Source organism: Sus scrofa, chromosome 3, assembly GCF_054392235.1.
Source record: "Sus scrofa isolate SSC_HxYL_T2T_F1_AM1 chromosome 3, Sscrofa_HxYL_maternal_Yorkshire_Landrace_v2.0, whole genome shotgun sequence".
Lineage (NCBI taxonomy): Eukaryota > Metazoa > Chordata > Mammalia > Artiodactyla > Suidae > Sus > Sus scrofa.
This window is the reverse complement of record NC_139385.1, coordinates 57,900,103-57,925,166: the sequence shown is the minus strand read 5'-3', so window position 1 is coordinate 57,925,166 and position 25,064 is coordinate 57,900,103. Positions and strand designations below refer to the sequence as shown.

Genomic DNA, 25,064 nt, shown 5'->3' with positions numbered 1-25,064 from the left:
GGAAGTGGTCCTTTCAGCTACTGGGACTGGCCCCCTACCCCACTCTCTCTTGAGACCCCTGGGTAGGGGATGTTTGTGCCTGACCCTAAAGAGTCAACAAACTCTGAGGAGCTCCAGGGCCAGAAAGTTCTTCCATGTGTCTGCCCCAAATCCTTCTTGCTGCAACATATCCCCCAGACAGCTTTTGGGAACTCCTCCTCCCCCTGGAGAGCTCCTGAGGCGAGAAATTCCAGGCTCTGGTTTTGTTGCTGTGTGGGGCTGAGGGTCTGGCCCTGGGGCTCACCCACTCCTTCCCTGCGATGCTGCAGCTCCACCAGCTCTGAGGAGACACAGCTCTTCCACATCCCCCGGGTCACCTCCCTGAAGCTGTAGGACCCCCGTGAGTAAGTTTCCCTACCCCCTTCACTCCTTGGTGCCGGGGTGGGGGTGAGAAGGGAACGGGGGATTTGGGATCAGGGGTCTCTAGTAGCGGGAAGGTTCTGGGGCTTGGCTGGGACTGACAGGCCTGAGCTCGTCTCTCCCCTCCCTCCCCTTCAGTCTTAATCCAGAACTGGGAGACTTGTCAGTTGCAAGGTGATGCCCGGGGCTGCCTTGGCCTGGACCAGAGGACTTCTGTTGCTCTTGCTGCCCAAGCCCAGGCCAGCATCCAGGCCTGGATTTGTCCCCCGATTCCTGTTACCTGACCCCATCTTGCTGTTCCCTTGGCACCTCTTTCTGCTCGAGACTCTTTCATTCATTCTCACAAACATACTTTACGTCAGTAGAGGCTCAGAGCCAACAGGTTCTTCCAGGTGTCTCTCCCTTATCCTCCTTATGCAGTGTGTCAGTGCCAGGATGAGCCTTTTCTCTGCTGGTGGATCCCCCTCCTCAGCCCCTTGAGTGGGACAAGGCCCTGCCCACCCTTACTCTGTCCCTCTGTCCCTCCCCCACTTCCTCTCCAAGCTCCCTGCCCCCTTTCCTCCTCTGGCCCCTCTCTGGCCCCTCTTCTCTCTGTCCCCTTCCAAGCCTTTACATCCCCCCCAAAGCCCTTTTCCCCCTTTGTCACCTCTTTACCTTATCTTGCTACCTGCTGGCCCCCAGGCACCCCTCCTGCCCAACCACATTAATCAGGTAGAGCCAGCAAGCAGGCCAGGGGCCATGGTGGCCTGGGCCTGGGCTGGCTGCAGACTCTGCTTCATGGCCCCTGAGCCCTGCATTGCTCAGGGACTGGGGCCCTCCATGGGGGCTGGCCTGGATTTCTGGCCCCAGTGTGGGCGGTGAGGGAGGCCTGTACCTTGGCCTGCAAATCACGTTGCTCTCTGTCCCTTGGCTCCTCTCTGAGCACAGGCTCCCTGGGAAGCAACCTGGAACGTGGGCTGGAGCCGGGGCTCCCCTCTGGCTCCCTAGAAGGAGGCCTTTTCGAAAGCCCCCACCCAGCTTTCCCAGGAGAGATCTGGTGGCCACAGCAGAATTTTGTACTGTGTCCCTTCTATCCTGTGCACATGGTCTACTGCTGTCCCCAGTCCATCCCTATGCCCTCCCTGCGTGCTGGACCCTGAGTTCCAGAAATGGGAAAGAGGAGAAGAGAGAGGAGGAGATGGATAGGACCCGGGATCCATTAAAGTGTTCTCACTTGGCTAAGCCTTGGCTCTTTCCGCTCTCCCAGGCTAGGGCCTTGGATGCGGTTGGTGTTTAATGTGTGTTTTTGGAGCAGAGAATCTAAGACCTCCTTTTGAGTGTGGGCATCCAGGGGTTACCCCAGCAACCAGCAGGTGGGGAGTGGGGCTCTCATCTGGGAGCAGGCAGACCTGGCTTCACATCCTGGTCTAATGTTTGGCAATTGAGGCACCTTGAACATGATCTGAGGGCCCCTAGACCTCAGTTTCTCCATCTATAAATGGGGAGAATAGTCATAGGTGCCTCATAGGGTTGTGACCATGTATGGAAATCCCATGGCAGGGGCCTGGCGCAAAACAAATACTCAAAAGCTGCTGCCTTTTTTTTTTTTTTTTTTTTTCCATGACTGCCCTGTGCCAGAGCAGAGCTGGGTCTAGGTAGATACAAGCAAAGGGAGAGATGGGTCCCTGTTCAAAGGAGCAAAGCCCTTAAGATTGTAATCTGCCAAGTTTCAGGCAGTGTCTATTTAGTTGCAGCAACCAATTTGCTACTAGAAATTGGGATGGTGCCTATACAATATTGTCACTATTGCAGGCACACTCTCAGAAAAGCATTCTTGAATGTAACACAATTCCCTCTTTTTGGCTTTTCCAAGAGAATGTTTGGCTTACTTTTCATCTGTTGCCCTGTGTGGGGAGCTGTGGCACCCTGTATTTAAAGAATAAGATTGATGGGATACAAATAGAAATAGAAAATTATTAAAAATCATTTCTAGTTCTGTATCAAAACTGTATTTTATATATTTGAGAAAACTAAGTATAGTTATTTTAAAGTCCAATAACTCCCTAATATGGAGGCTCTGGGAGTCTGTTTCTAGTGTCTGTTATTTCTCTTGGTTTTTGTTAGTGTGATCTTGTCTCCTCACATGCTTGGCAAAAATTGAGCACCAGACATTTTTTCTGAAAACCTGTAGAAATAATTTGAAGCATGGAATGCATAGATCTTGCTCCTTGAGGATTATGTTTACATCAGGGAGTTGGCTTAGGATCCTGCAAACCAGGTTGTTTTTTGTTTGTCTGTTTGTTTTTTAGCTGCACCCATGGCATATAGAAATCCCCAGGCCAGGGACTGAACCCATGCCACAGCAGTGATAACACAAGATCCTTAACCCTCAGGGGTCCCAACCCAAAGCATGAAAGATTTTCCAGGTACCCCCCTGCTCTTGGTGGATCTAGTTTTTACCTACTTAGTCCCAGAGGCTGTTAAGAGCTCTGCCCAGCATCTTTGCAGTAGCTTCTGGAATCGGCAGACCCCCAAGGGGGAAAATAGCCCCAGGTGCCAGGTTTAAATCTCTGGGCTTCCTTCTTTTCCCAGATCTTGACACTCTAGTTTTTTTACTGCCTTCTTTGCTCCCTGATGCCCCTAGTCAAACTCTACGAAATATTTTTTTGAGCAGCTTTTAGTTGTCCTCAGCTGGGAATTTAGTCCAAATTATCTAGTCTAGCATGATCGGAAGTAATAGTCCTTAAGAAATTAACTGATCTTCCCCTTATGAATTTGGAAAGGCTGTCACTCATTAAATTCAGTATCCAGAAACCTTGGCCCAGCCAACTGAACCTGGACTTTTCAAAGGGTCTCAGTTTGGAGAGTGTCACTGTCAACTCTGGTAACCTGGGGGTGGGGCTGGTACTCTATACGTGACAGACAGAAATAGCCACAGAACAAAATATATTGGAGTTCCTGTTGTAGCTCAGCAGGTTAAGAACTTACCATAGTGTCTGTGAGGATGTGGGTTTGATCCCTGGCCTCACTTGGTGGGTTAAAGATCTGACATTGCCATGAGTATAGGTCACAGAGGTGGCTGGAATCTGGTGTTACTGTGGCTGTGGCGTAGGCCTGCAACTGTAGCTCCAATTTTATCCCTGGATCAGGAACTTCCATATGCTGCAGGTGTATTGTAAAAAGAAAAGAAAATTACAAATATGCCCAGCTTTAAAATACGGGGATCCTAAAATGCTCATCCTACTTTATGTATGAAACATAGCTCCTTTGTGGTCACAGTCCTATCTGTTCTCAGGACATTCCCTGAGGGGGTGGGGATCCTTATCCTTGTTTCACGGTTGAGCTGAGGCAGCTCTGAGATGCTCTGTGGCTGATTCAGGGTCCCCTAAGTTGAAGCCCCACCAGACCTTGAATTCAGATGCCCTGATCCTGGCACAATGCCAGCTACATCCCCTGTGGGTGTGTGGGAGGGAGGCTCTATCTCCAAAGAGCTGTGATCCAGGTGTCCCTCCTATCCCTGTGGCAGGAGGGGTGACAGATTGGAGGCCCTGGGAGTTCTGCCAGCCTGGCCATCCCAGAGAGAAGACCCTGAGCCATGCGTGGCAGATTCTGCCAAAGAAATGACACGTGAGTCAGGGAGTCAGGTGCCAGGTGGCTGCCAGGGTAGTCCTGGCTGGCTCCAGGTGTGTAAAAAAGGGCCCGCCGTGTGGCCAGGGACCCACTCAGGCTACCTGAGGGGACAAACAGTTTCACTTATTGTTCTCTGAGTATAAATCAGGAAGTGGGTTAAGCACTTCACACGAATTCACTACAAGATAGGCGCTGTTACTCACCTATTTATTGTTGAGAAAACTAAGGCTCAGGACTGGATGTGGGCCAGGCGGAAAGGGTGCAACTTACCCCAAAGAATCAACTGACAATGGTGGCACTTTTTAATTCAGGTGATACCTGAATTCTCGGGTATCAGCCTGCAGCCTGGCTCTGAGTGGTCAAGGACAGGTCCTTCTTTTCACCCTGGGACCCAGGGCCCCTCTGCTCTTAGCTCCTAGTGCCCCATCTCTCCAGGCCTGGATGCAGGTACTGAACTAGGAGGCTGAAGCCTGGTCCACACCCCACGTGCTGCTGGAATGAAGCCCCTTCTGTGTGGCCCCCAGTCCTTCCTTGCATTTCCTGGATGTGCCACCCCCAGAGCAGCTAGCAGTCACCCATCCTACAAATTGAACACCCCAGCACCTGGTAAGGGGAAGGCGGGGGGGGGGTACACAGAGATGACCCCACCCAGCCCCTGACCTTTGCCTGCCAGCGATGCAGCTTTTAGGCAGCCTGAGCCCTATTTAGTCATACCTGCCATGCTGAGGGTACCCAGGAGTCAGCTATGAGGTTAGGGGAGATTTGGGGGAGGTAAGCTGAGCCCAAGGGGAGGGGTGGGGGACCTACCCTTCACATCAAGCCAAAAGGAAGAGTATTTATGTATGTATGTATGTATTTATTTTCTTTTTAGGGGCCGCACCTGTGGCATACGGACATTCCCAGGCCAGGGGTCAAATCAGAGCTGCAGCTGCTGGCCTATACCACAGCCACAGCAATGCTGGATCCAAGCTGTGTTTGGGACCTACACCACAGCTTGCAGCAACGTGGGATCCTTAACCCACTGAGCGAGGCCAGGGATCAAACCTACATCCTCATGGATATTAGTTGAGTTCTTAACCTGATAAGCCACAACTGAAACTCCCAGGAAGAGACTTTAAAGAGAGCCTTCAGGGAGTTCCCATTGTGGCTCAGCACGTTAAGAACCTGACTAGTATCCATGAGGATGCAGGTTCGATCCCTGGCCTTGCTCAGGGGATTAAGGATCCGATGTTGCCACAAGCTGCAGTGTAGGTCGCAGATGCAGCTTGGATCCAGAGTGGCTGTGGCTGTGTCTGTGGCTGTGGCTGTGGCTGTGGCTGTGGTATAGGCTGGCAGCTGTAGCTCAAATTCGACCCCTAGCCTGGGACCTTCCATATGCTGCAGGTGCAGCCGTAAAAAAAATAATAAATTCTTAAAAATACTAAAGGGAGCCTTCAGAGAGCTCCCGGCATCCCCTGCAGTGTGAGAATTGCAGCAACCTGATGTCCCAGCCTTTCTACAAGGTCTAAAGAGCAAGGACAGGCTGGCTGTTCTGCTGGCAGAGCCAGGGAGAGAGAGGGCTGCTGACCCAGATGAGTGTCTCCTGTGAGGGGGGTCAGCATGGAGGCTAAATGGAGGGTGGACGGCCCCAGCTGAGGGAAGGCGGAGCTGCCTGTGGTGTTGGGGCTCCGAGGCCCACTGATGTGCACAAGTAACATACCCCGGGCACAAGGAAGACAGGGAGGTGCCTGATGATGGCAAGGCTCTGAGGACCCATGGAGGTGCCCACAGGAGCAAGAGCAGTAGCTTCAATCCTCTGCCAGACCCAGAGCGCAGTTCAGGATGAGGCCCCACCTCACTGAGCTGGCAGAAGGCTGGTGCTACCCAGCAGGAGGGCTGGCCTTGACCTTGACCAAGGCCTCAACCTGAGCTGAGACTGTTGTGTGCTGTGAAGTGAACCACTGTATCTTTGTAGCGGGTACATCCGGGCCTGCTGGCTTTCCACCTTGCAGGTGGTCAGGCAGTGGAAGAAAGTTCCAGAGCCAGTGGAAGACACACAGTAAGGCTGCATCAGGTGGCTTTCCAGTTGCACAGCTGTGCTGGCTCATGGTGACATGTTCATGGCGTCCTGGGGTGGGCTGTTTGGGGGCAACAGACATTTCTCGGGGCCTCCACAGGCCTGGTGAGACCCACCTCCACCTAGAGGAGATGTTCTTCATCAACAGGGGCACTTGGTGGGACCCCAAAATATACTGAGCACCTCTGTCTGACTCTCTGTGCCCTTCAGCCAGCGGCAGGCAGAACTGGGGCCAGAAAGGGTCTGAAAAAAGATGCAAGCTGAGGACTCCATGAAGCCAGGTTTGAACTACCTGAGGAGGAGGGATTTGAACTTGGGCCTGGAGTGGAGCGGACTGTGAGCAACAATCAAAGAAAGTCCAGAAGACCCCAAGACTTGTGGGTAGGGATGGTGTGACCCCCAAGGCAGCTAAGGTGGCTCGCCACTGCCTTCTCAAAAGTGATGTATGCAAAAAAAAAAAAAAAAGTGATATATGCAGATATGCAGATGTTGTAACATAAGGAAACTCAACCTTCCTCCAGGCTTGAGATGATCCCTTCCTTCCCCCTTTTGTGCACGTGGATCAAAAAAGAATTTCTGGATTTGTATCAGGGTGAAAAGAAAGAAGTTTATTGAGCATGGTGAGGTGGAGAGAAAGTAGAGTTTATTGAATAAGAAACACTGCAAGTGCAGCAGGATGACTTCCTGATGATCAGGGAGAGCCAATGCCAAGTACATGGTTGTGTCTGTTTTTATAGCCCAGGGAGAAGAGCGGTCTCTTGATAACCTGCTGACCTGCTGATTGGTTGGGGAAAGAGGGGTCTTACGATACACTTGCTGGTTGGTTGGGGGTACATAAACCCCCTATAGGACTGGGGTGAGGAGTGGGCTGTGTACCTTTCCTAGAAGGGAGGAGGGCAGGTTACTCTAAGTGGGGGAGGGAGCATTACAATGAGATGGGGTGGGGTGATGATAAGGGTCTGGTCATTCTTGCCTTGGTCAAAGACTTTGGGTTCTAGCTCCTTGAAGGAGTCTTGAAGCCCAACATCCCTTCCAGATGTCCTCATCCTCGGGCTCCCCACCCCCCAGTATGAGGAAAACCATAGCTGAAGCCCATCATGCTGAGGTTCATGGCTGACAAGGCAAGGTCCTTGGGGCTGATGCATGGCCAAAGAATCTCTGGAAACTCCCATACAGTCTCAGGGAGGGTTTGCCACTGCCCGCATACCCACACCACTGTTGGACCCACTGAGGCCCAGGTGGGGAGCCCTGCTCTCCTGTCCTTTTTCGTTCCTGCCATCCCCAGGGGCCTGTGCGGGACCAGCTGGGAGGGCTCTAGAAAAGCCCCTGCCGAGAGTGGGGGGATGAGAGGCAAAGAGCACGGTGGGGCACCCTTCGAAGTGTGTTTTAGGAGGAGGACCCCCTTGGTGGCAGCTGCAGTGGGAGGTTCCCCGGGCCCAAGGGTGTAGGGGCCCAGGGGAGGGCAGCTGCCTCCTTTCATTATAGCTGAAGCTCATAAACTTGTTAATTCAGAAGGAAAGCCTCTCTGGGTAATGGAAGCTCAGCCCTCAGGGCAAACCTGGGGTGGGGGAGGGCTTCTCTGGTTCCACCCCCGCAGACCAGGCCATAATTAAGGCCAGGCCTGGCCTGGGTGGCGTGATTGGCAAGTTTCCAAGCCCATGTATGGAGCATGGGGCGGGCGGGCGGGGGTGGGGTGTGTGTGTGTGCAGTTTTAGGCCTGTGCTCACTTAGGGCTTTGTCACTTTCTAACCTAGGACCTTGGGCAAATCCATTAGCTTTTCTGGGTCTAACCTTCATCAGCTGCAGAGATAATGACATTTCCCTCCCAAGGCCACTGTAAGGACTCAGCAGGCTCAGGAAGTCCCTGCTTGCTCAGAGCCAAGGTCACCAGGTGAAAGGCCCCCAGGCTCTCAAGGAGCTCAGCCTCTACTCTGACCCTGACTGACAGCTGCAGGGGGCTTGCCCTCACCTCTTCCCAGTGCGCAGCCAGGAGGGGCATCCAGTGTCCTCTGAGTCGCTGCCCAGTGTGAGGCCCAGGCGGGCCTGGAAGTCCAGCCGGGCCAGACACCCTGGGCCACCTCTGCTCAGGAAACAGTCCTCCTCCCTCCATGGGTCAACAGCTCCAGACTATTTTTTTCCTGCCCAGGATCTGAAAGTTGAAGCTGATTGGCTGCCTCAAAAAAACCCCCCAAAACAAAACAAAAAAATGGAGAAGGGCACGCAAGAGCTCCTGTGCAAGCAGAGGAGGGGGTGTCTCAGGGCTCTGTTTCCATGGGAACCAGTGGCACAGGCTGGCTCTCTCCTCGGGGTGCAGAAAAGGGAAACTTGGCAGATGTTTCAGGCACCTGGCTCCTGGGAGGTTTCCCTGGGGACTGAGCAAATGCCCAGGAGTCTGCCCTCCTAAGGGGCAGGAAGGGACCCCTTCCCCAGGATGCTCAGGGGCTCTCACTCCTTCCCTCCACCACCAGGAGCTCTGGCCAGGTCCCTCAGCTGCCCTGATGTGGTCCCATTCCGGACCCACACACTGGGGACAGATGCCAGGCCACCTGGAGAGTGTTAAGGAGCTCAGGGCTGGGGTGGGCTCTCCCATGGCAGGCAGAGCCCCTGAACGGTGAAAGGAGATGGGTAAAGGTGGGCATAGATGAAGCAGGTGCAAGACCCCTGCCTGTGACCCACATAATGTGCCATGGTAGCCATCACCATGGCGGGGGTGGTGGTGGTGGCGGTGGTGGTGAGAGGGCCCAGCACCCAGAATGTCCCTACCAGGAGGATATTCCAGATGCCAGGGGTGCTCAGAGGTCATCTGTAGGGTAGCTGGAGGGACAGCAGGGAGCCCCCTCTCCGCAGCTCACCTTGACTGCAATGGCCTCAGCTCATCTGGGAGGTCATGCCACCTGGGGTCCATAAGAAGGGGCCAGTAGGATGAGGGAGGGGCTGGCCTGTTCTGGAAAATGCTCTGGGAGGCTCTCCAGGCCCCACTGCTGCCCTGCCCCCTACTAGGACAGGAACTTGTGCCTGAGCTCCCCTCCCCCCAGCCCGGGCTCTCTGCACCCCCACCTCCCTGTTCCAAGGTCGGGGAGCAGAGAGAGTGTGGGTTAGAGAAAGACAGTTGGGGGGAGGTGGCACACAGAGACACCTGGTGACAGGGAAGAGGGGACACTGAGAGAACCGGACTTCGACAGGCCAAGAGGGCGATGTTAGGAACGATTTGTACGGAGAGTGGGCCAGAGAGCCTGGGAGAGACGGAAAAGATGAGAGCGAGAGACCGGAGAGGTTGAGCGTGGAGGGAGGCAGAGCAGAGGGGGTGGAGCGTAGTGTAGACGCGCGCACGGAGGGAGGGTGGGCAGGGGGCGGGCGTGGAGCCGCCAGTAACAATTACGTCTGGATCCAAGCAAACATGAGGCGGCTGCCAGCCCGGCGGCGGTGGCGGCAGTCCTGTTCGCCTCGACTGCGTTCAGGGGAGGCTGGCAACAGTTTCCTCCAGCGCCCAGGATGCAGCGGGCAAAGGTAGGAGCTGGGGTGCTGGGCGTTCGCCTAGGGCTGGGGAGCGGGGGCTTCTGGGGGTTGCCCTGGACCAGAGAGCCTTGTTGTGCCTCCTCCTTTGACCCCATCCCCGGATGTCCCCTGTAGGGTCGCTTTTAAGAAAGTAAGTGCTGGAGTGCCCTGGCTGGGAGGCTAGACTCCTGGGGTCCCCTTTGGACCTTAAGCGTCTGTGCGGAGGAGGAGCCTGGGGTCGGTCACGTGGTTAAGTTATGGGGCAGGTGCCAGGTGCTGACCCTGAGCCCACCGCTGTCGTGTAGGGGAAGGGTGAGTGCTGGGAGAGGATGTCTTAAGTTTCAAGGCTGGTGGATAAGTGCAGGTAATTAATGAATGCCCACTTCCTAAAGGACTCTGAGACCCCTGCCTGGGACACATACTGGTAGTTCCAACTCTGTGGGGCTGTTGGGAGATTGGAGAGAGATGGTGTGAGGAGAATGCCTGGGATAGAGTTCAGGACATGGTGGCAAGGTGATGGGAAGGATGAAGAGTAATGAAATGCAGAAAAACAAAGGGAAGGAAAATAAGCTGTCCCCCAGAATACAGTCAATACGTGGAAAATGTGTATTGATGCCTTGTCAGCTCCCCACATGTTTGAAACAGTCTTCCTTTGGAAGGAAGAAGAAACACCAGAATTAGATCTGACTGCTTGTAACAGAACAGCCCAAATAACAGTGGTTTTGAACAAGGTTGCTTGTGTTTCTCTGTCATGCTGAAAAAATTTGGAGGGAGGTAATAGAGGGCTGGCACGGAGGCCCCACAGTCAGCAGGGACTAGGCTCCATCTGTCTCAGCAGGGGCTCTCAGGATCCATCTGTCTCACTGGCTTCCATTCTTGAGGTTACCTTAAGGTCCAAAATGGTTGCTGGAGCTCCAGCCAGCACACACAGGAAATAGAAAGAAGTAAGGGCAGGAAAAACCCACCTCAAATCAAGGTTTTGTGAATAAGGAAGAATGGATACAGGGCTGGCATCTGGCAGTCTCCCCTACCCAGCCCCCTAGAGATATATGCCCGCCTCTGTCACCCACGAGGACAAGCAGCCCAGAGTGGGCTTGTGGCTGCTGGCTCCAGGCCACCGTACCCCAGACCACAGGCCACCCCTGGTCTTTCTGGTCCATCTCTCAAGGGTGCCAGGAGAATGGGTAGAGCTGATGACATGAAACCCCATGAGCCTGGCAACAGGGCATGTGGAAGAGGTATTTTATCTCCTGTCCCCTTAAATCTCCCCAGCAACCTTCAGGCTGGTAGGACAGAAGGAGAGAAACTTAGCACCTTGTCATAGGCTCACACACTGTGTGGTCACTGCACACACATGCTGCGGCAAGCACAGGTCTCATGGATCCACAGGCATCAGCATAAGCATGCAGTATGCACAGCCACGCCATGCGACCACCTATAGCGGCCTGTGAAGCACAAGCTGCGTGCACTCAGGTAGGATTTCTAGAGTCAGGCTGCATGCAGATGTCCCTGGGCAGGGGACAGTCCTCCTATCTTTCCTGTGCTGGCCCTACCTGCCAGGAGGCTACTCCCTGTCCCTGCCAGGGGGGTGGAATGAATGGTTCAAGTCCTGCAGGTGCATCTGGCCCTTCCCGAAGCCCTTGTGACTCCACACTGCCCTCCACCATAACCAAGCCCCAGTGGCTGTCACTGTGCCTGCTGGTGGCCTTCCTGAAACTGACCTGGCCAGAGACTGGAACTGGTCCTACACCTTCTGGTCCTGGTGAGGCAGGGACAGTGACACTACCCGGTGCCTCTCCAAGGTCGGCTGGGAGATTGAAAAATCACCTTCCTCTGTAGCGGCAATAGGGACTATGGCACAGAGCACAGAGCACAGGCTGGGAGTCGGCCCCCCTCACCCACCCTCTGCTGTCTGTCACTGTCATTTGTGGATCCTCACAACATCCCGGGGGCGGGGGGCGGGTAGGCACTGCCACTTCCCCTTGTGCAAATGTGAGGCCTAGGGGTGGCAAGGCTTGTGCAGACAGGACATGAACTCCGTGAGCTCTTATGAGAAAGGAGCAAACAGAACCCATGGCCGGCTGCAGCAGGTGTGGGCTACCAACCTGGTCCTCATGGCCTGGCATGTCCACCCTCTACCTGCCCAGGTTCCCAGCTTCTTGCAGGGCATTCGTGGGAGGTGGGCCCTAATTTTCTCCTCTGTTTCTGAAGATAGAAATCAAGCCCCAAATCGAGATGAGTAGTGAAGTGGCTCTGACTGTTCTCCAGCTGGAGCCTGGGACAAAGTCCGGGCTGAAGGGTGGGAGCCTGAGGTGGCCGCTCCTGCTTCCATGGTCTTCCCAACAGGCCCCGCACCTGCGTGATCTTCCTGGACCCCCATGCTGCCCCCGAGGTAGCTCTTGGTATTGTACCCACTTTAGAGATGAGGAAACTGGAGCCTGCCAGCTGTACAAAGTGTTACAGCTGGGTTTGAACTCTGCTCTCTCTTACTCCAAAGCTCAGTTCCCTAGGGCTTGGGGGAAGGCTACAGGAAGAGAGGGGTGTGCCTGTAACCAGGCAGCTGAGGACGTGCCCCATCCCATTTGGGGGCTGGCTCCATGGGTTTGTGGCCTGTTGCACCCTCTGACCCTTTGGTGAGTGCCCACAAGTCAGACCCCACCCCTGGCCATGTCCCCTGGATTAGCCACATGACCTTGAGCCAGCCACAGTCCTTTTCTGGTCTGTGGGTCCAGAGCTGCAAAGGAAAGGATATCAGGAGCCCTCTCGTTATCACAATCTTCTGCAAGAGTGGGAGCTGCTTTGCTGACTTGGGCTGGCTTGGGGCCCATCTGCTCTCCCACCTCACCCAGGAACATCTCTGGGGACACCCAGGAGCAGCTGCAGAGCCCTGAATGTGGCCTTTGTGAGGGAGAGGGGCAATCTTGGTTTCCAAGGCAAAGAAAAGAGATGGGCCAAGAACTTGGCAATTCTTCCTTAGCTGGTCCTCCGGCCCCAGGCAGGAAGGAGACAGAGAGGGAGGGAGGGAGGATGCTTGTGGAGTGAGTCACCACACTCCCCCCAACCCCCCCAGCTGACTGATGTTTCTCTGAAACAGGTGCATCTGTCAGCTGTGATCAGCCCACGTCCTAGAGCCACAGAGCAGCCATGTGACAGGGAGAGAACCAAGGGGACCTGCAGGTGCCAGAGTTGGAGAGGGGGCTGAGCTGAGCTGAGCAGGACAGCCGAGAGTTGGCCCAGGCCTGGTCGCCTCCTGGCCACCCCTCCTTCCAGTTTATGCCCCTAGGGCAGACAAGGGGAAAATCCAAGTCCTGCTGCTAATGCCACGCTCTGTGACCCCCTGGGCCCGGCCGGGATTTAAGATTCTGTCTCAAGATGGGCCCTCTAGGCAGTGACCCCAGAGAGTCAAATTCTAGCCCCAACTCTGCCCAGGTGACTCTGCGAGCTTGGGCATGGTCCACCCCTTCCTGGGCCTCTGTCTCCCCATCTGGGCCAGCCTCCCTGTGCTGAGCCGTGGAGGTGGGGGTAGAGGTGGGGCCACTGCCAAAAGTGCTGTTTTGCCATGATGCAGATCAGCTGGCCTCACATAAAAGCCCCCCCCAACATATCACAGAGCCCATCCCCATCATTTGGAATTGGTGGGCTGGCCGGGAACTAAGGTGGCCACAGAGATGACACGGCTGCACCTTGTCAGCTGTTAGCCTGGTAGCTGTGTGTCCTCAGACAAGTTTTTCAGCTTCTCTGTTTCATGGTCTCTTCATTTTCCTGGGGAAAATATTATCGATCTCCTAGCTAAATAAGATCCTCCACGATCTGCTTAGCACGGCTCCAGGAGCCTAGCGAGAGCTCCAAGCATGGTGGGAGTATGAATGTTACTATTTTTTCATGACTGAGTGGAGCTAGCACCCCGACAGGAGAATGTTGTCAATGAGCAGCTCGAGTCCACCCCTGAGGTGATGAGAAGCCCTTGTTGCCTGGGCAGCCAGGGGCAGATGAGGAGCTTGTGTTCTGGCTGAGGTGGCAGCCATCAGGGGCAGGGCAGGGACAACTCAGTGCTCCCCTCCCCCGTGCCAGGGCTGTGGGAGGGGCGGGGGCCCAGGCACACGTGCATGCGCGCACACATGTGAGTTCTGCAGGAACTCATGACCATCTCAGCTCCCCGCTCAGGAGGGAAGCTGCGTGGCTGGCATCTGTCGGTGCCCGCCCAGGGGTGGGTGGAGAAGCGAGGCTCCCCAAAGCCTCCCCATCCCAAATCCTCGGGGCCTGCACGACACAACGCCCACTGCCACTTCCTGCCATCTGTCCCAAGTGATGGAAATAGAGCAAGCGAGGACGGGTGGGTGCTCAGCAAGCCAGCCTGTGGCAGTCCCGGGGGAAAGGGTCAGGGTGCCAGGCAGCTCCACGTCTGAGGCAGTAGTTCCCACTCCCCCAGGCTCTGGCCTCAGGCCTCCCCCACCCCGGGAGGGAGGGAGGTTTCGAACCCCAGACCACTGCCTCCCACATGCAAGGCTCAGGATTTCCTCTCTGGGGGGGATAAGCATGCTAAACCTTAGCTGCACTTTCAGATCAACTGAAGGGCTTTATCAAAATAGAGCAGCACAGGCACGGAGTCAAACCTGCAGCTGTGGGGCGGCAGAGGTGGGGAAGCTCCCAGGTGATTCAGTGTGGCCAGCTGTGCAGAGCAAGTTGGGTCTCCCTGCTGACATTGCGGGGCCGGGGGTTTGGCCCTGCCCCTGGCACTGGGCAGCTGGACCCTCACTTGGCACCAGAAGGGTGAAGAATAGTGCTCATCACTCCTGCTGGAAACATCCTATCTGTTGCCTCAGTTAACCTTCCTAAGTCCTGTGAAGGCATACCATTATTCCCATTTTACAGGTGAGTAAACTGAGGCTCAGACTGGTCAAGTACTTTGTCCAAGTTTGCCCAGCCAGGAGGTGAGGGCCTGGGGTTCAAGTCCCTGTCTGGCTGACCACAGACCTCTTCCCGCTGTACGTGACTGACTGAAATAACATCTGCCTGCTTGAGATCCCCCCTGGTCCGCTAAGTATATTTTCTGCACCAGCATCCAGTGGGTCCTGGGAGCTCTCACGAAGCCCAGCAGCCTAAACGCCTGTAAACGTCTGGGAGAAGCTAGCTGTGCTTTTTTTTTTTTTTTTTTTTTTTTTTTCGCTCCTACGGCATATGGAGGTTCCCAGGCTAGGGGTTGAATCGGAGCTGTAGCCACTGGCCTACAGCCATAGCCACAGCAACGCGGGATCCAAGCCGCGTCTGCAACCTACACCACAGCTCACGGCAATGCCGCATTCCTAACCCACTGAGCAAGGCCAGGGATTGAACCCGAAATCTCATGGTTCCCAGTCAGATTCATTAACCACTGAGCCACGACGGGAACTCCTAGCTGTGCTTTTTGCATCAGCATTAACTCAATGACATCGCCTCTTGGGGAGGGAGTCTGATAGTTTTCACCCCAAAGCCTGCCATGTGCCCATAGGTCACCTGTGCCAAACCTTATCTGACATGCTCTTTGGGGGTTCTCTGGAGCCCAGCTGACCTGGACCACAGAACTTGAACTAGCTGCTCAAAGGTCTGGCCTTGCTGTGCCCCTAATGGCCTGACCAGATGGGCTGCCACAGGGCAGAGCTGTGCCCACTGGGCATAGGGCATTGAGCCTGGGAAGTGCCCTGCAGGCTGTGGGATACTGGCCTTTCCGGGGGCCTGCAAGGGATGGAGAGCCTACGTGTGGGTCCCACTGGTTACAGTTACTGAGGAGTCACCTGGACCTGGCCATCGCTACCCACATCTACAGCAGGTCCTAAATACCCATTTCTCTGCTGCGCCTGGCTCAGCCCCATGCCATATTCCCCTTGACTTGGGCAGCCCCGTCCAAGTTGGCCTCTTGCCTCACTGTCCCCAGTTCTCCACACTCCACCAGTCCTCCTTTCTGACACGACTCTGACCGATCCTAGCCTGGACTTGGGTGGAGAGAGGAGCTGGGGGTAGGGTGTGCCCTGGGAGCAGGAGGCTGCCCCCAGCCAACCAACTGGCAGGTCTGAGAACCATCTAGGGCAGTGCTGGCCAATAGAAATGTATTATAAGACACAGATGTCATTTTTTTTTTTTTTTTGGCCACAGCCATTATCTTTAATAATATATTTTATTTAACCCAATGTGGGCATTCCCTTTGTGGCTTGGTGTGTTAACCTGAACTAGTATCCATGAGGATGCAGTGAGAACTAAGTATCCATGAGGATCCTTAACCCACTCAGGGTTCACGGATCTGGTGTTGCCATGAACAGCGATGTAGGTCGCAGAAGTGGCTTGGATCCAGCATTGCTGTGGCTGTGGTGTAGGCCACCAGCTGCAGCTCCGATTTGCCCCTTAGCCTGGGAACTTAATATGCCGTGGGTGCGGCCCTAAAAAGAAAAAAACGAACAAGCAAAAAACCCAATGTAAATATTATTTCCATACGTAATCAATATAAAAATTATTAGTGATTTTATTAGAAAGGATTTGAAGTCCAGGCTGCATTTGCACTGACGGCTCATGTCATTCTGGACCAGCCACATTTCACATGTTCAACAGCCACACATAGGGAGTGGCCACTGGATGGGGCAGTTCAGCCCAGGGGGCTCAGCCCAGCTGAGTGGAGCAGGCCCCTAGGTCTCCAGGCTTCCTAGCTGTTTGTACTCTGCCTTTATCAATTTTGCCTTATCTGCTACCACCTGTGCCATTGCTTATTTTATTTTATTTTTTTGCTTCTTATTTTTTCTTTAAATTAGCTCACATTTTGGGATTTCCCTGGTGGCCTAGAGGTTAAGGACTTGGCATTGTCACTGCTGTGGCTCCGGTTTGATCCCAGACGTGGGAACTTCTGCATGCCGTGGGTGTGGCCAAATTAATTAATTGCTTGATTAACTCGCACTTTAAATTTCAATAAATTCATTTAAGAGGGAATCTTTTTTTTGTCTTTTTGCCTTTTCTAGGCCGATCCTGCTGCATATGGAGATTCCCAGGCTAGGGGTCTAATCGGAGCCATAGCCTCTCACCAGAGTCACAGCAACGCGGGATCCGAGCCGAGTCTGCAACCTACACCACAGCTCATAGCAACGCCTGATCCTTAACCCACTGAGCAAGGGCAGGGACCAAACCCTCAACCTCATGGTTCCTAGTCGGATTCGTTAACCACTGCGCCATGACGGGAATTCCTAAGAGGGAATCTTTAGATCGTTATTGTAATAGGAGAGTGGGTAGCTTCAGTTCAAGCATAACAACACCGTGAAAACAAAACAGCAGCATTAAATTCTTGCCCTGCCCCCAAATATGTGGCACGTGGGGGCTCTGAGCTGGAGCTCGAGGGATGCTCCAGGGTCCCAGGGTCTAAGTCATCTCCTGTCCCAGGCAGGCAATTCTCCCAGGTGTTCCACTTCCCAAAGCCAATGACCTCCAGCCACAGCCCAACAGGACACACCTGAAGGTGAATCAGTTGAGTTTACTTCTTGTTGACCTTGGGCCCTAACTCGCACCACAGGGAGTGAGGCGAGCTTCGTGGGAGGGTGTGAGAAAGACCTATTACAGGACCTGGGCTTCAGCCGGGTGATTTGGAGGAGGGCCTACAGATCCTCAAAATACTGGTGTGATCGTTAAATAAGGCACCTCTCCAAGCACCTCACAGTGCATGGCCAGAGCAGTCCCCTTCCTGTCCCTCCCCTGCTCCCCGCAGACCTGGGGACTTGGAAAGAACATGAGATCTGCCTGTGACCTTCCTGGCTGGGCAGAAGCTGCAAGTTGGGCTTCTGGGGTCAGTGGCCGGAAATGGCTCAGCCTACCTGCAGCCTCTGCCCTTGAGGGAACCTCATGAGCTTCCGAAGGGGCTGCAGGTTCCCAGCCTAGGACCTTTTCTGGGACCTGGCCCAGAATGTTCACAGGGCCAGAGGTGCCACTGGGAGCTCTGTGTGACCTCAGGAGCCAGATCTTTGGGGCTCACTGGTCTCTGCCACCCAACCCTGGCCATGCCCTGAGGCCCACAGAAGGTGGAGGGGGGCTCCAGTCCCTGTTAACATGTATCAGGCAGGAGCAGGAGGGGAAAGTCTCAGGTGAATTATGAAGGGAGCATTAGGGAGCCTTCACCCAGGCATCTGTGCATATTTGTGTGTGTGTGTGTGTGTGTGTGTGTTTAAAATACTTTTTTGTATGTATGAGAGTATTTAAAAAAAATTTTTTGGCAACACCCATGGCATGCAAAAGTTCCCAGGCCAGAAATCAAACCTGAGCCACAGCGGTGAAAATCTCGAATCCTTAACCACGAGGCCATCAGGGAGCTCTCCAGTATGAGAGTATTTTTTTAATTGAAACTTTATTGAGATCATTGTAGACTCACGTGCAGTTTTCAGAAATAAAACAGAGCTGCTGAGCAGCTTTACCCAGTTTAACATGCACTTGCGTGTGTGTCCGTGTGCACTTGTGTGCCTGTTTAGTGCTGCTCACTCTGATCACATTTGTGGGTTTGTGTTTCTACCACCACAGTCAAGACACAGAACAAGGCTGTCACCACAAGGACTCCTCGTGGCCACGCCCACCTCTCCCCACTCCCCTGCCACCTCGCTCCCCATCCTTAACCCCTGACCCATTCATCAGTTCCCCTTCTAAAATGTCATTTTGAAATGTTATATAAATAGAAGCATAGAGTGTATGACCTTTTGAGGTTTTAGCCTTTCACATAGGTACAAGTGACAGCTCGTTATGGTTTTATTTGCATTTCCCTGGAGACTAATGATGCGGAACATCTTTTCTTGGGTTTGTTGTCACCTGTACGTCTTCCTTGATGAAAAGTCTGTGTCTGTCTTTTGCGCATTTCCTAACCGGGCGCATTGTTCTTTTACTGTTGAGATTTGGAGGCGAGGGTCTCTTGGGTGTTGGGTGCCTGGATGAGGAAGAGCTGTCCCCACAACAGGCAGGGTCAGCTCTCAGAGGAAGAGAAGGAAATGCCCCAGGAAACAAATAAATAGGATAAATTCAAAAGCAGTGTGTGCTGTGAGGCACAGCGGCTGCTGACAGGAGTGATGAATGGCAGCCTAGAGAGAGGGGTCTCCCAGTCCCTGATCTGAGCGAGGCCTGACGGGGAGAGGGCGTTGCCTTGAGTGTCCAGGAACAGTGTGTGGGTGGGGGGAGGGGGTGCAGGTGAGGGATGGGTGTGTGGGTGGGGGAGGGGTGTTCAGGTGAGGGAGGGGTGTGTGGCAGGGGAGCAGCAGGTGCAGAGTTGTGACATGGGACAAGCCAGGCATGCTCAGAGCAGCCAGGACAGCAGATGAGATGGGTTGACAGGTCAGGTGGGATTGACAGAGGGCGATTTGCAGGCCCAAACAAGGCCCTGGGTTTTATTGAAATGCAGCAAAAGCCACTGGGGTCTCAAAGCAGGTGGCCGAGGATTTAATTTGTGTTGCTCTCCTCAACTCTGTCACCTCCCTCTATAGAAGCATCAGGGAATGAGGTGGTGCCCACCAGCATCTCTAGTCAGGTGGAGGGAGCCCAGAGTGGCCTTATGGCTCCCTGACCGCCCCAGCTGACCCTCCCCCAGACAGACAAGTGTCAGCTAGAGCTGTGGTCACTGCCCCGCTCCACACCCACTTCAAGCGAGAGGCCCAGCCTCTCAGCCAGGTGGAGGACCCAACCCAGGGCGCCTGCCACCACTGTCCAACCCCTTCTGCCAAGAGAGCTGTTCCTTTACCTGGGAGGGCATCGGGACACTTGTAAACTCTTACTCTGTCATGCTTAGCCCCCATTTTCCAGGGCTACTCTGGAGCCTGGCCCAGGAAAGCCAAGCAGCACAGCCCGTGGCCAAGACCCCCTGAACTTTGGAACAGGAGCCGAAGAGGACAGTGTGGCTTGGCCCTAAGCATCTCTGAGACTTAGTTTTCTCATCTTTAAAATGGTGGCAGTGTTGCACACCTCCTGGGGTTCTTAGCCCTACCCCGTGGGACTTCCCAGCTGTCCCAGAGGACAGAACCCCAGGCCACCCAATGGGTCTCTCCGACATCAGGCTGGACCCAGCTTCAGGATCCCCAGGACTGGAGTTCCTGTGGCTTAGCAGGTTAAGAACCCGATTAGTATCCACGAGGATGTGGGTTAGATCCCTGGCTTTGCTCAGTGGGTTAAGGATCCAGTGTTGCCATGAGCTGTGGTGGAGGTTGCAGATGTGGCTCAGATCCCGCGTAACTGTGGCTGTTATGCAGGCTGGCAGCTATAAGTCCGATTTGACCCCTAGCCTGGGAACTTCCATTTGCTGTGGGTGTGGCCCAAAAAAGCTAAGAAAAAAAAAAAAAAGATCCCCAGGACTAGTTGTGGGTTCCTCGAGGGCAGCCAGCACCGTTGTGGAATGGAGGTCCCACAGACGGCTGCTGCCCTGGGCTCTGAGCCCCACCTCAGCTTCTCCCTCTGAGGTTCTCCATCAACCACACGTGCAGAGCCCACAGCAGAGTTCAAGAAATAAAGAAGCACCAGCTGCCCGTCCCCCCCGCCCCCGCCACCTGCACTGAAACAAAGACTTTATTCAGTGAGGCCATTTCTCTCCTGAATAAGATTGTTAATCATGGAGAAGGTCTCTCTATGACACAGCCTGGGCAGGGTGTGTATGTGTGTGTGCACGCACGCGCGTGCAGGGGGCCTCCCTCAGCATCCCTGGCACCATGGGACCCCTGGCCACTTCCTGCCCTCTTGGGATGGTGGATGCCCCCTTAGCTGCCATTCTGGGCACCATTGACCCCCCTCCTTGCTGGGCTGAGCCTTGAAGGAGGGGAGGAGCCTGGCGGGTGCTGCTGAGGGGGAGTGCTGGGAGGTGGCTTGGTGGCGGGGTCGGGGGTGGAGGGGGGGGTACTGGGAGTGACAACTGTAGGAGGGAGAACTGGCAGCTGGGACCTGGCTGGGAAAGTCAGAATAAAAGGTTTGGACGTCGCCCTGTCTAGGTGGCCACTTCACCAAAAGCTGACCAAGAGGCCTACTGTCCAGCCCCAGCTCAGCACTGGAGGGTCTCCCACCTCGCCGGAGCCTTCAGGGGGCTGCACACCATTTTCCTCTCTGCTGGGTATCTGCACAAACTCCACAAGTTAGGGGACATTTGTAGGGTTTTTCTTAGTCGCCATGTTCAGGAAAGCCCCTGCCAAGGGCAAGAAGGAACCTAAAAGGCCAGAAGTTTGCTTTCCTAGCTCTCCTTGCAGCCAAAGATTGGGCATATATCCTGGGCTGGGATAGTCTAATGCCTGCACTCACCCTTCCTTCCTTCCTTCCTTCCTTCCTTCCTTCCTTCCTTCCTTCCTTCCTTCCTCCCTCTCTCTCTCTCTCTCCTTCCTTCTCTGTCTCCCTCTCTCTTTTTCTTATGGCTGCAGCATATGGAGGTTCCTGGGCCAGGGGTTGAATCAGAGCTGCAGCTGCCTACCTGCGCCACAGCCACAGCAACGCCAGATCCAAGCCGCATCTGTGACCTATGCTGCAGCTTGTGGCAATGCTGATCCTTAACCCACTGAGTGAGGCTAGGGATCAAACTCACATCTTCATGGACACTCTGTCAGGTTCTGGGCCACAACAGGAACTCCCCAACTCCTCTACTCCTGGCTTTGAACCTGGAGCTAGTGACTCAACTGAGATGCCTCCAGCAGCAGCCTCCTGGGGCAGCAGGGCCTGATACGCCAGTGAGGGTCAGAGGTTCAATGAACTGGGGGCCATCTGTGGCAGGGACCCAGTGGGCCAGGTCACATTTAGGGCACAGCCGTCCGGAGCAGGAGGCATGGCACCAGGCCAGCATCTGGACTCAGCAGATGCCCAGCGGGCCACCCTGCTGCCAGCAGGGGCCCTGAGGACGGAGAGTCGCTGGCTGGCCAGGTGGGGGCACTCAAAATATTGATGTAGAAAAACCCGTCTTGCTGCTCTGGGCCTCCACTGTGACGTGGGCCATCCTTTCTTCCACCACATGGGATGGAGCTCACAGCCCAGCGTCTTAACAACCCAGCCACGGCTCCCTCCTCCACGGCCCTCCTGCCAGTTGTTTGAGTGGTTCCCTCAGATGGCTGCACAGTGTAGACTAGTGGGTTCCCTCAATGCACCCCCTCCTGGGGATGTCATCAGGCCTTTCAGGCAGCCTCAGTTTGCCTCAAGGTGAAAAAAGATAGGCCGGCAGCTGCAGCTCTGATACAACCCCTAGCCTGGGAACTTCTATATGCCGCAGGTGCAGCCCTAAAAAAAGGAGGGGGGATGGAGGGCTGTGGGGTGAAGTGAGGAGGCCCAGCTTGGCTGTGTGGCCCTGGGTGGATCCACTCCCCTCTCTGGACTTCGGTTAGTGAGGGGTTTGGTCTGTGATCTCTCAGGAACTGTCCTGCTCTGACAACCAGGCCTGTTTCAAGGTCCGGGTGGGGGGCATGGAGCCTCACTTCCCTTCTTCAAGGGGCCCCATCATAGCCAGACCAGGGTGCAGAGTGGGGAAGCCCATAGGCCCTGCCCTAAAGCGGGAACTCCCTCAGCAGTTACCACCGCACAATCCAAGCCGTTGTGGAACTGTGGACACAAGGACGGACCCAACTTCCTCAGCTTTACAAGCTGGGGGGCTTCACTAGCTGGAGGGAGGTGACTTGCTAGCTGGATCTTTTTTTTCTTTTTAGGGCCACACCTGTGGCATATAGAGGTTCCCAGGCTAGGCCTACACCACAGCCACAGCCATGGCAACACCAGATCTGAGCTGCCTCTGTGACTCACACTACAGCTCACGGCAACACCAGATCCTTAACCCACTGAGTGAGACCAGGGATCGAACCCACATCCTCATAGATACTAGTTGGATTCGTTACCACTGAGCCACAATGGGAACTCCCGCTAGCTGGGTCTTAGAGCATGAGCAGGGCTCAGTGGGCTGAGCAAGGGAGGCACTCCACGGCCTGGGCAGAGAGTACAAGGGCGTGGAAGCAGCTTGTTCACAGAGCAGCCTGGTGCACCAGCAGGGAGTGTGTGGGAGGACGGGGTGCGCAGCTCCACAGTGGCCTTGACTGTCCTTCTCAACCCACTCCTCCAGCTTGGGTCACCGGGGCTGCCTTTTATAGTGGGCACTGTCTGCCCACGAGACGGCCTCGTCGTGCAGAGACTCAAGGCTCTTAGAGAGAGAGGGGCTGCTGAGAGACTGGGCAGATGACCAAGGCCAGGGGCAGCAGAGTCCTGGGGATGCTTGTGGGGCCGGGGCTCCTGGCAGGCCCCCCTGGAAGCCAAGACCCTGGGTGGAGGGAACAATGGCCTTGGAGGGGGCAGATCTGGAGGTCCCTTCTGTGAGCAGGGGCTCAGGGCCGCTCTGCCTGTTCCTGATGCAGGAGGTGATGAAAGCGTCGGACGGCAGTCTCCTGGGCGACCCCAGGCGCACACCGCTGAGCAAGAAGGAGGGTGTCAAGTGGCAGAGGCCGAGGCTGACCCGCCAGGCTCTGATGCGATGCTGCCTGGTCAAGTGGATCCTGTCCAGCGCGGCCCCGCAGGGCTCAGGTAGGGGCTGTGCCACCTGGGAAGGGGGTGGGGTCTGTTCTGAGCTCAGTCCTGCTCAAGGGCTGAGAGACCACCCTGGGGCCCCAGCCTGGGCTACACCACCTCTGCCTCTGCTGGGGGACATCTCTGCTCATCCACACCTGTCCCCATTCATCGGTGCCTGCTCCCTGCTGGGCAGGGAGCTCAAGGCGGCATCCAGGGCAGTGGGGACAGAGCACTGGGACCACCCTGGGGTCTTTCCAGTTGGGAGCTGGGCTTCAGAGCCTCACTGGCTGGTAACCTGGGGTAACACACTCTTCCTTTCTAAGTCATCTGTGAAAAGGGGGGCTGGTACCCACCTGTCGGGTGCTACTGTGTGCAGGGGCCGGGTGAGGAGAAGGCCCTGGCTCCCGCCGCTCTTCGGTCCTGCCCAGTGCAGCCCAGGGGTCGACTCTTTACTCAGCCTGAGTTCTGGGAATTCCTGAGGGAACTGGGAGAAATGTCTGCCTGGCACTTGCTGGTGGTGACATTTGGTGTCTGTGAGGCAGCAGGAGAGGCAGAGGGGACCTCGTGCAGCCCCTGTACTCACATACAATGTGCACACCACACACTCACACCTGTGCACACCCACCAAGCACATGTGGGTGCACACACCTCACACACAGGTGGGCATGCCCCACGCAGGCATACACACCGCACGACTCCTGTGACCACACCCACAAGGCATGCATAAGAGCCTGCCTCTTTGACTTTTAGGAAAATGTGCAGACGTGGACCCTGACAGCTGTGCGTTTTTTGTGGTCTCAGATGCTCTGTGGTTTCCAGGGAGCCTCAGTCCCCTTGTCTGGAGAATGGGTATATTCCTGGCCCCAGCCTCCCAGGCTTGGTGGAGGTGGGGCCAGCCGTGTGTGCATGCCAGGTCTGTGTCCCTTACCTGTGCCCCCACACCAGGGCACTCCCGGTGCCACTCCAGGTCCCTCTGTTCCCTTCTCTGAGCCCCTGCCCACCTGTGCTACTCTGTCACCCCAGCTGACATCTGCTGTTCTCCTTTTCCTTCACCACATCGCTAGTGCCTATGAATACACATGCAGGGTCCATGCACACTCCCCAGCTTCTCAGGATGGGGCAGAAACATGAAGTCACTAAAAGTTCGGGCAAACAGCTTTACCAGGAAGCTTACATCTTTACCAGCTGTTTTTCTGCCACGGGGTAAAAGCAATTCCATGTTCCATCTGGGTAAAAACGGGGAGCAGAGTGGGCGGGGGCGCCCTCGTGTGGCCAGCCGCGTGCACTGACAGGCTCGGGTTGACTGCCGACACAGCCTGGCCTCGCTCAATTCTTCCCTGCCTGCGTCTCCAGGGTTTTCTTGGCAGCAGCACAGGCTCCTCCTTGTCCTCTGGTGGATCGTGCAGCCCCTTGGTGACCCCAGTGTCTGTCTCCCTCCCTGGTCTTCTCCATCCAGCACTCCTCATCCCCAGGCCTCTTTGCTGCTGAGCCCTGGCTCCAGCTTCCAACATCTAGGAGGAACATCGGGTAAACGGTGGTGGTGCTTCTGGATGTGGTGTGCCCCCCTCGCTGAGGCCTTTTGAACATCTGAGTATGGGTGGACACAGAGAGGAGCAAGCCAAGGGGCAGGCTTGGTGTGTCCCGCATCACAAGGAGAGGGGGCCAAGGGGACCATGTCCGCCTTTAGCTCAGGTAGGTTCCTAGACAGCAGGGTCTTTCCCCTTCAGCTCCTTCTAGAGCCATCTGGGAGCATTTGCTGAATGGCTGGTCACAGCCATGCAGCAGTGGGGGCAGTGAAAGTGTGCAGGGCCGAGGACACCAGCAGCAGCTTTGCCTAGCCCTGCCTGTTCTCCTGGCAACATGTTTCAGGCACCCTGTCAGTCCCCAAGGGGACTTGTGGGGCCTGGAAAACGAGAGCCTTAGCTATGAGAGGCTGGCAGGGAGGGTCACCCTGTTTTACTAAAACTAAAGAGCAGACCGATGCTCAGGGAGGCCACATGAGTCAGCAGGCCACATG

At 55.2% G+C, this 25,064-nt stretch overlaps 2 protein-coding genes across 13 annotated transcripts in view; both read left to right on the top strand.

Annotated features, from left to right (window-relative positions):
• The window catches only part of PROM2 (prominin 2), a 32,852-nt gene extending 26,274 nt beyond the window's left edge, over window positions 1-6,578 (top strand). For 5 of the 12 annotated variants that reach the window (XM_085018449.1, XM_085018454.1, XM_085018453.1 and 2 more), the window contains 2 exons: window positions 309-383; window positions 538-2,384. In XM_085018449.1, the coding sequence (XP_084874575.1) occupies window positions 309-372 (64 nt within the window). In that variant the 3' untranslated portion in view covers window positions 373-383; window positions 538-2,384. Of the gene's footprint in view, window positions 1-308; window positions 384-537; window positions 2,385-6,274 lie in introns of those variants that run through there. The other 7 variants (XM_085018450.1, XM_085018455.1, XM_021087067.2 and 4 more) reach the window with 3 other exon arrangements.
• A 2,853-nt stretch (window positions 6,579-9,431) lies between these two features.
• Window positions 9,432-25,064, top strand: part of KCNIP3 (potassium voltage-gated channel interacting protein 3) — a 93,440-nt gene continuing 77,807 nt past the window's right edge. The window contains exons 1-2 of the mRNA XM_021087060.2: window positions 9,432-9,571; window positions 22,897-23,062. Of these exons, the coding sequence (XP_020942719.1) occupies window positions 9,557-9,571; window positions 22,897-23,062 (181 nt within the window). The 5' untranslated portion in view covers window positions 9,432-9,556. The remainder of the gene's footprint in view (window positions 9,572-22,896; window positions 23,063-25,064) is intronic.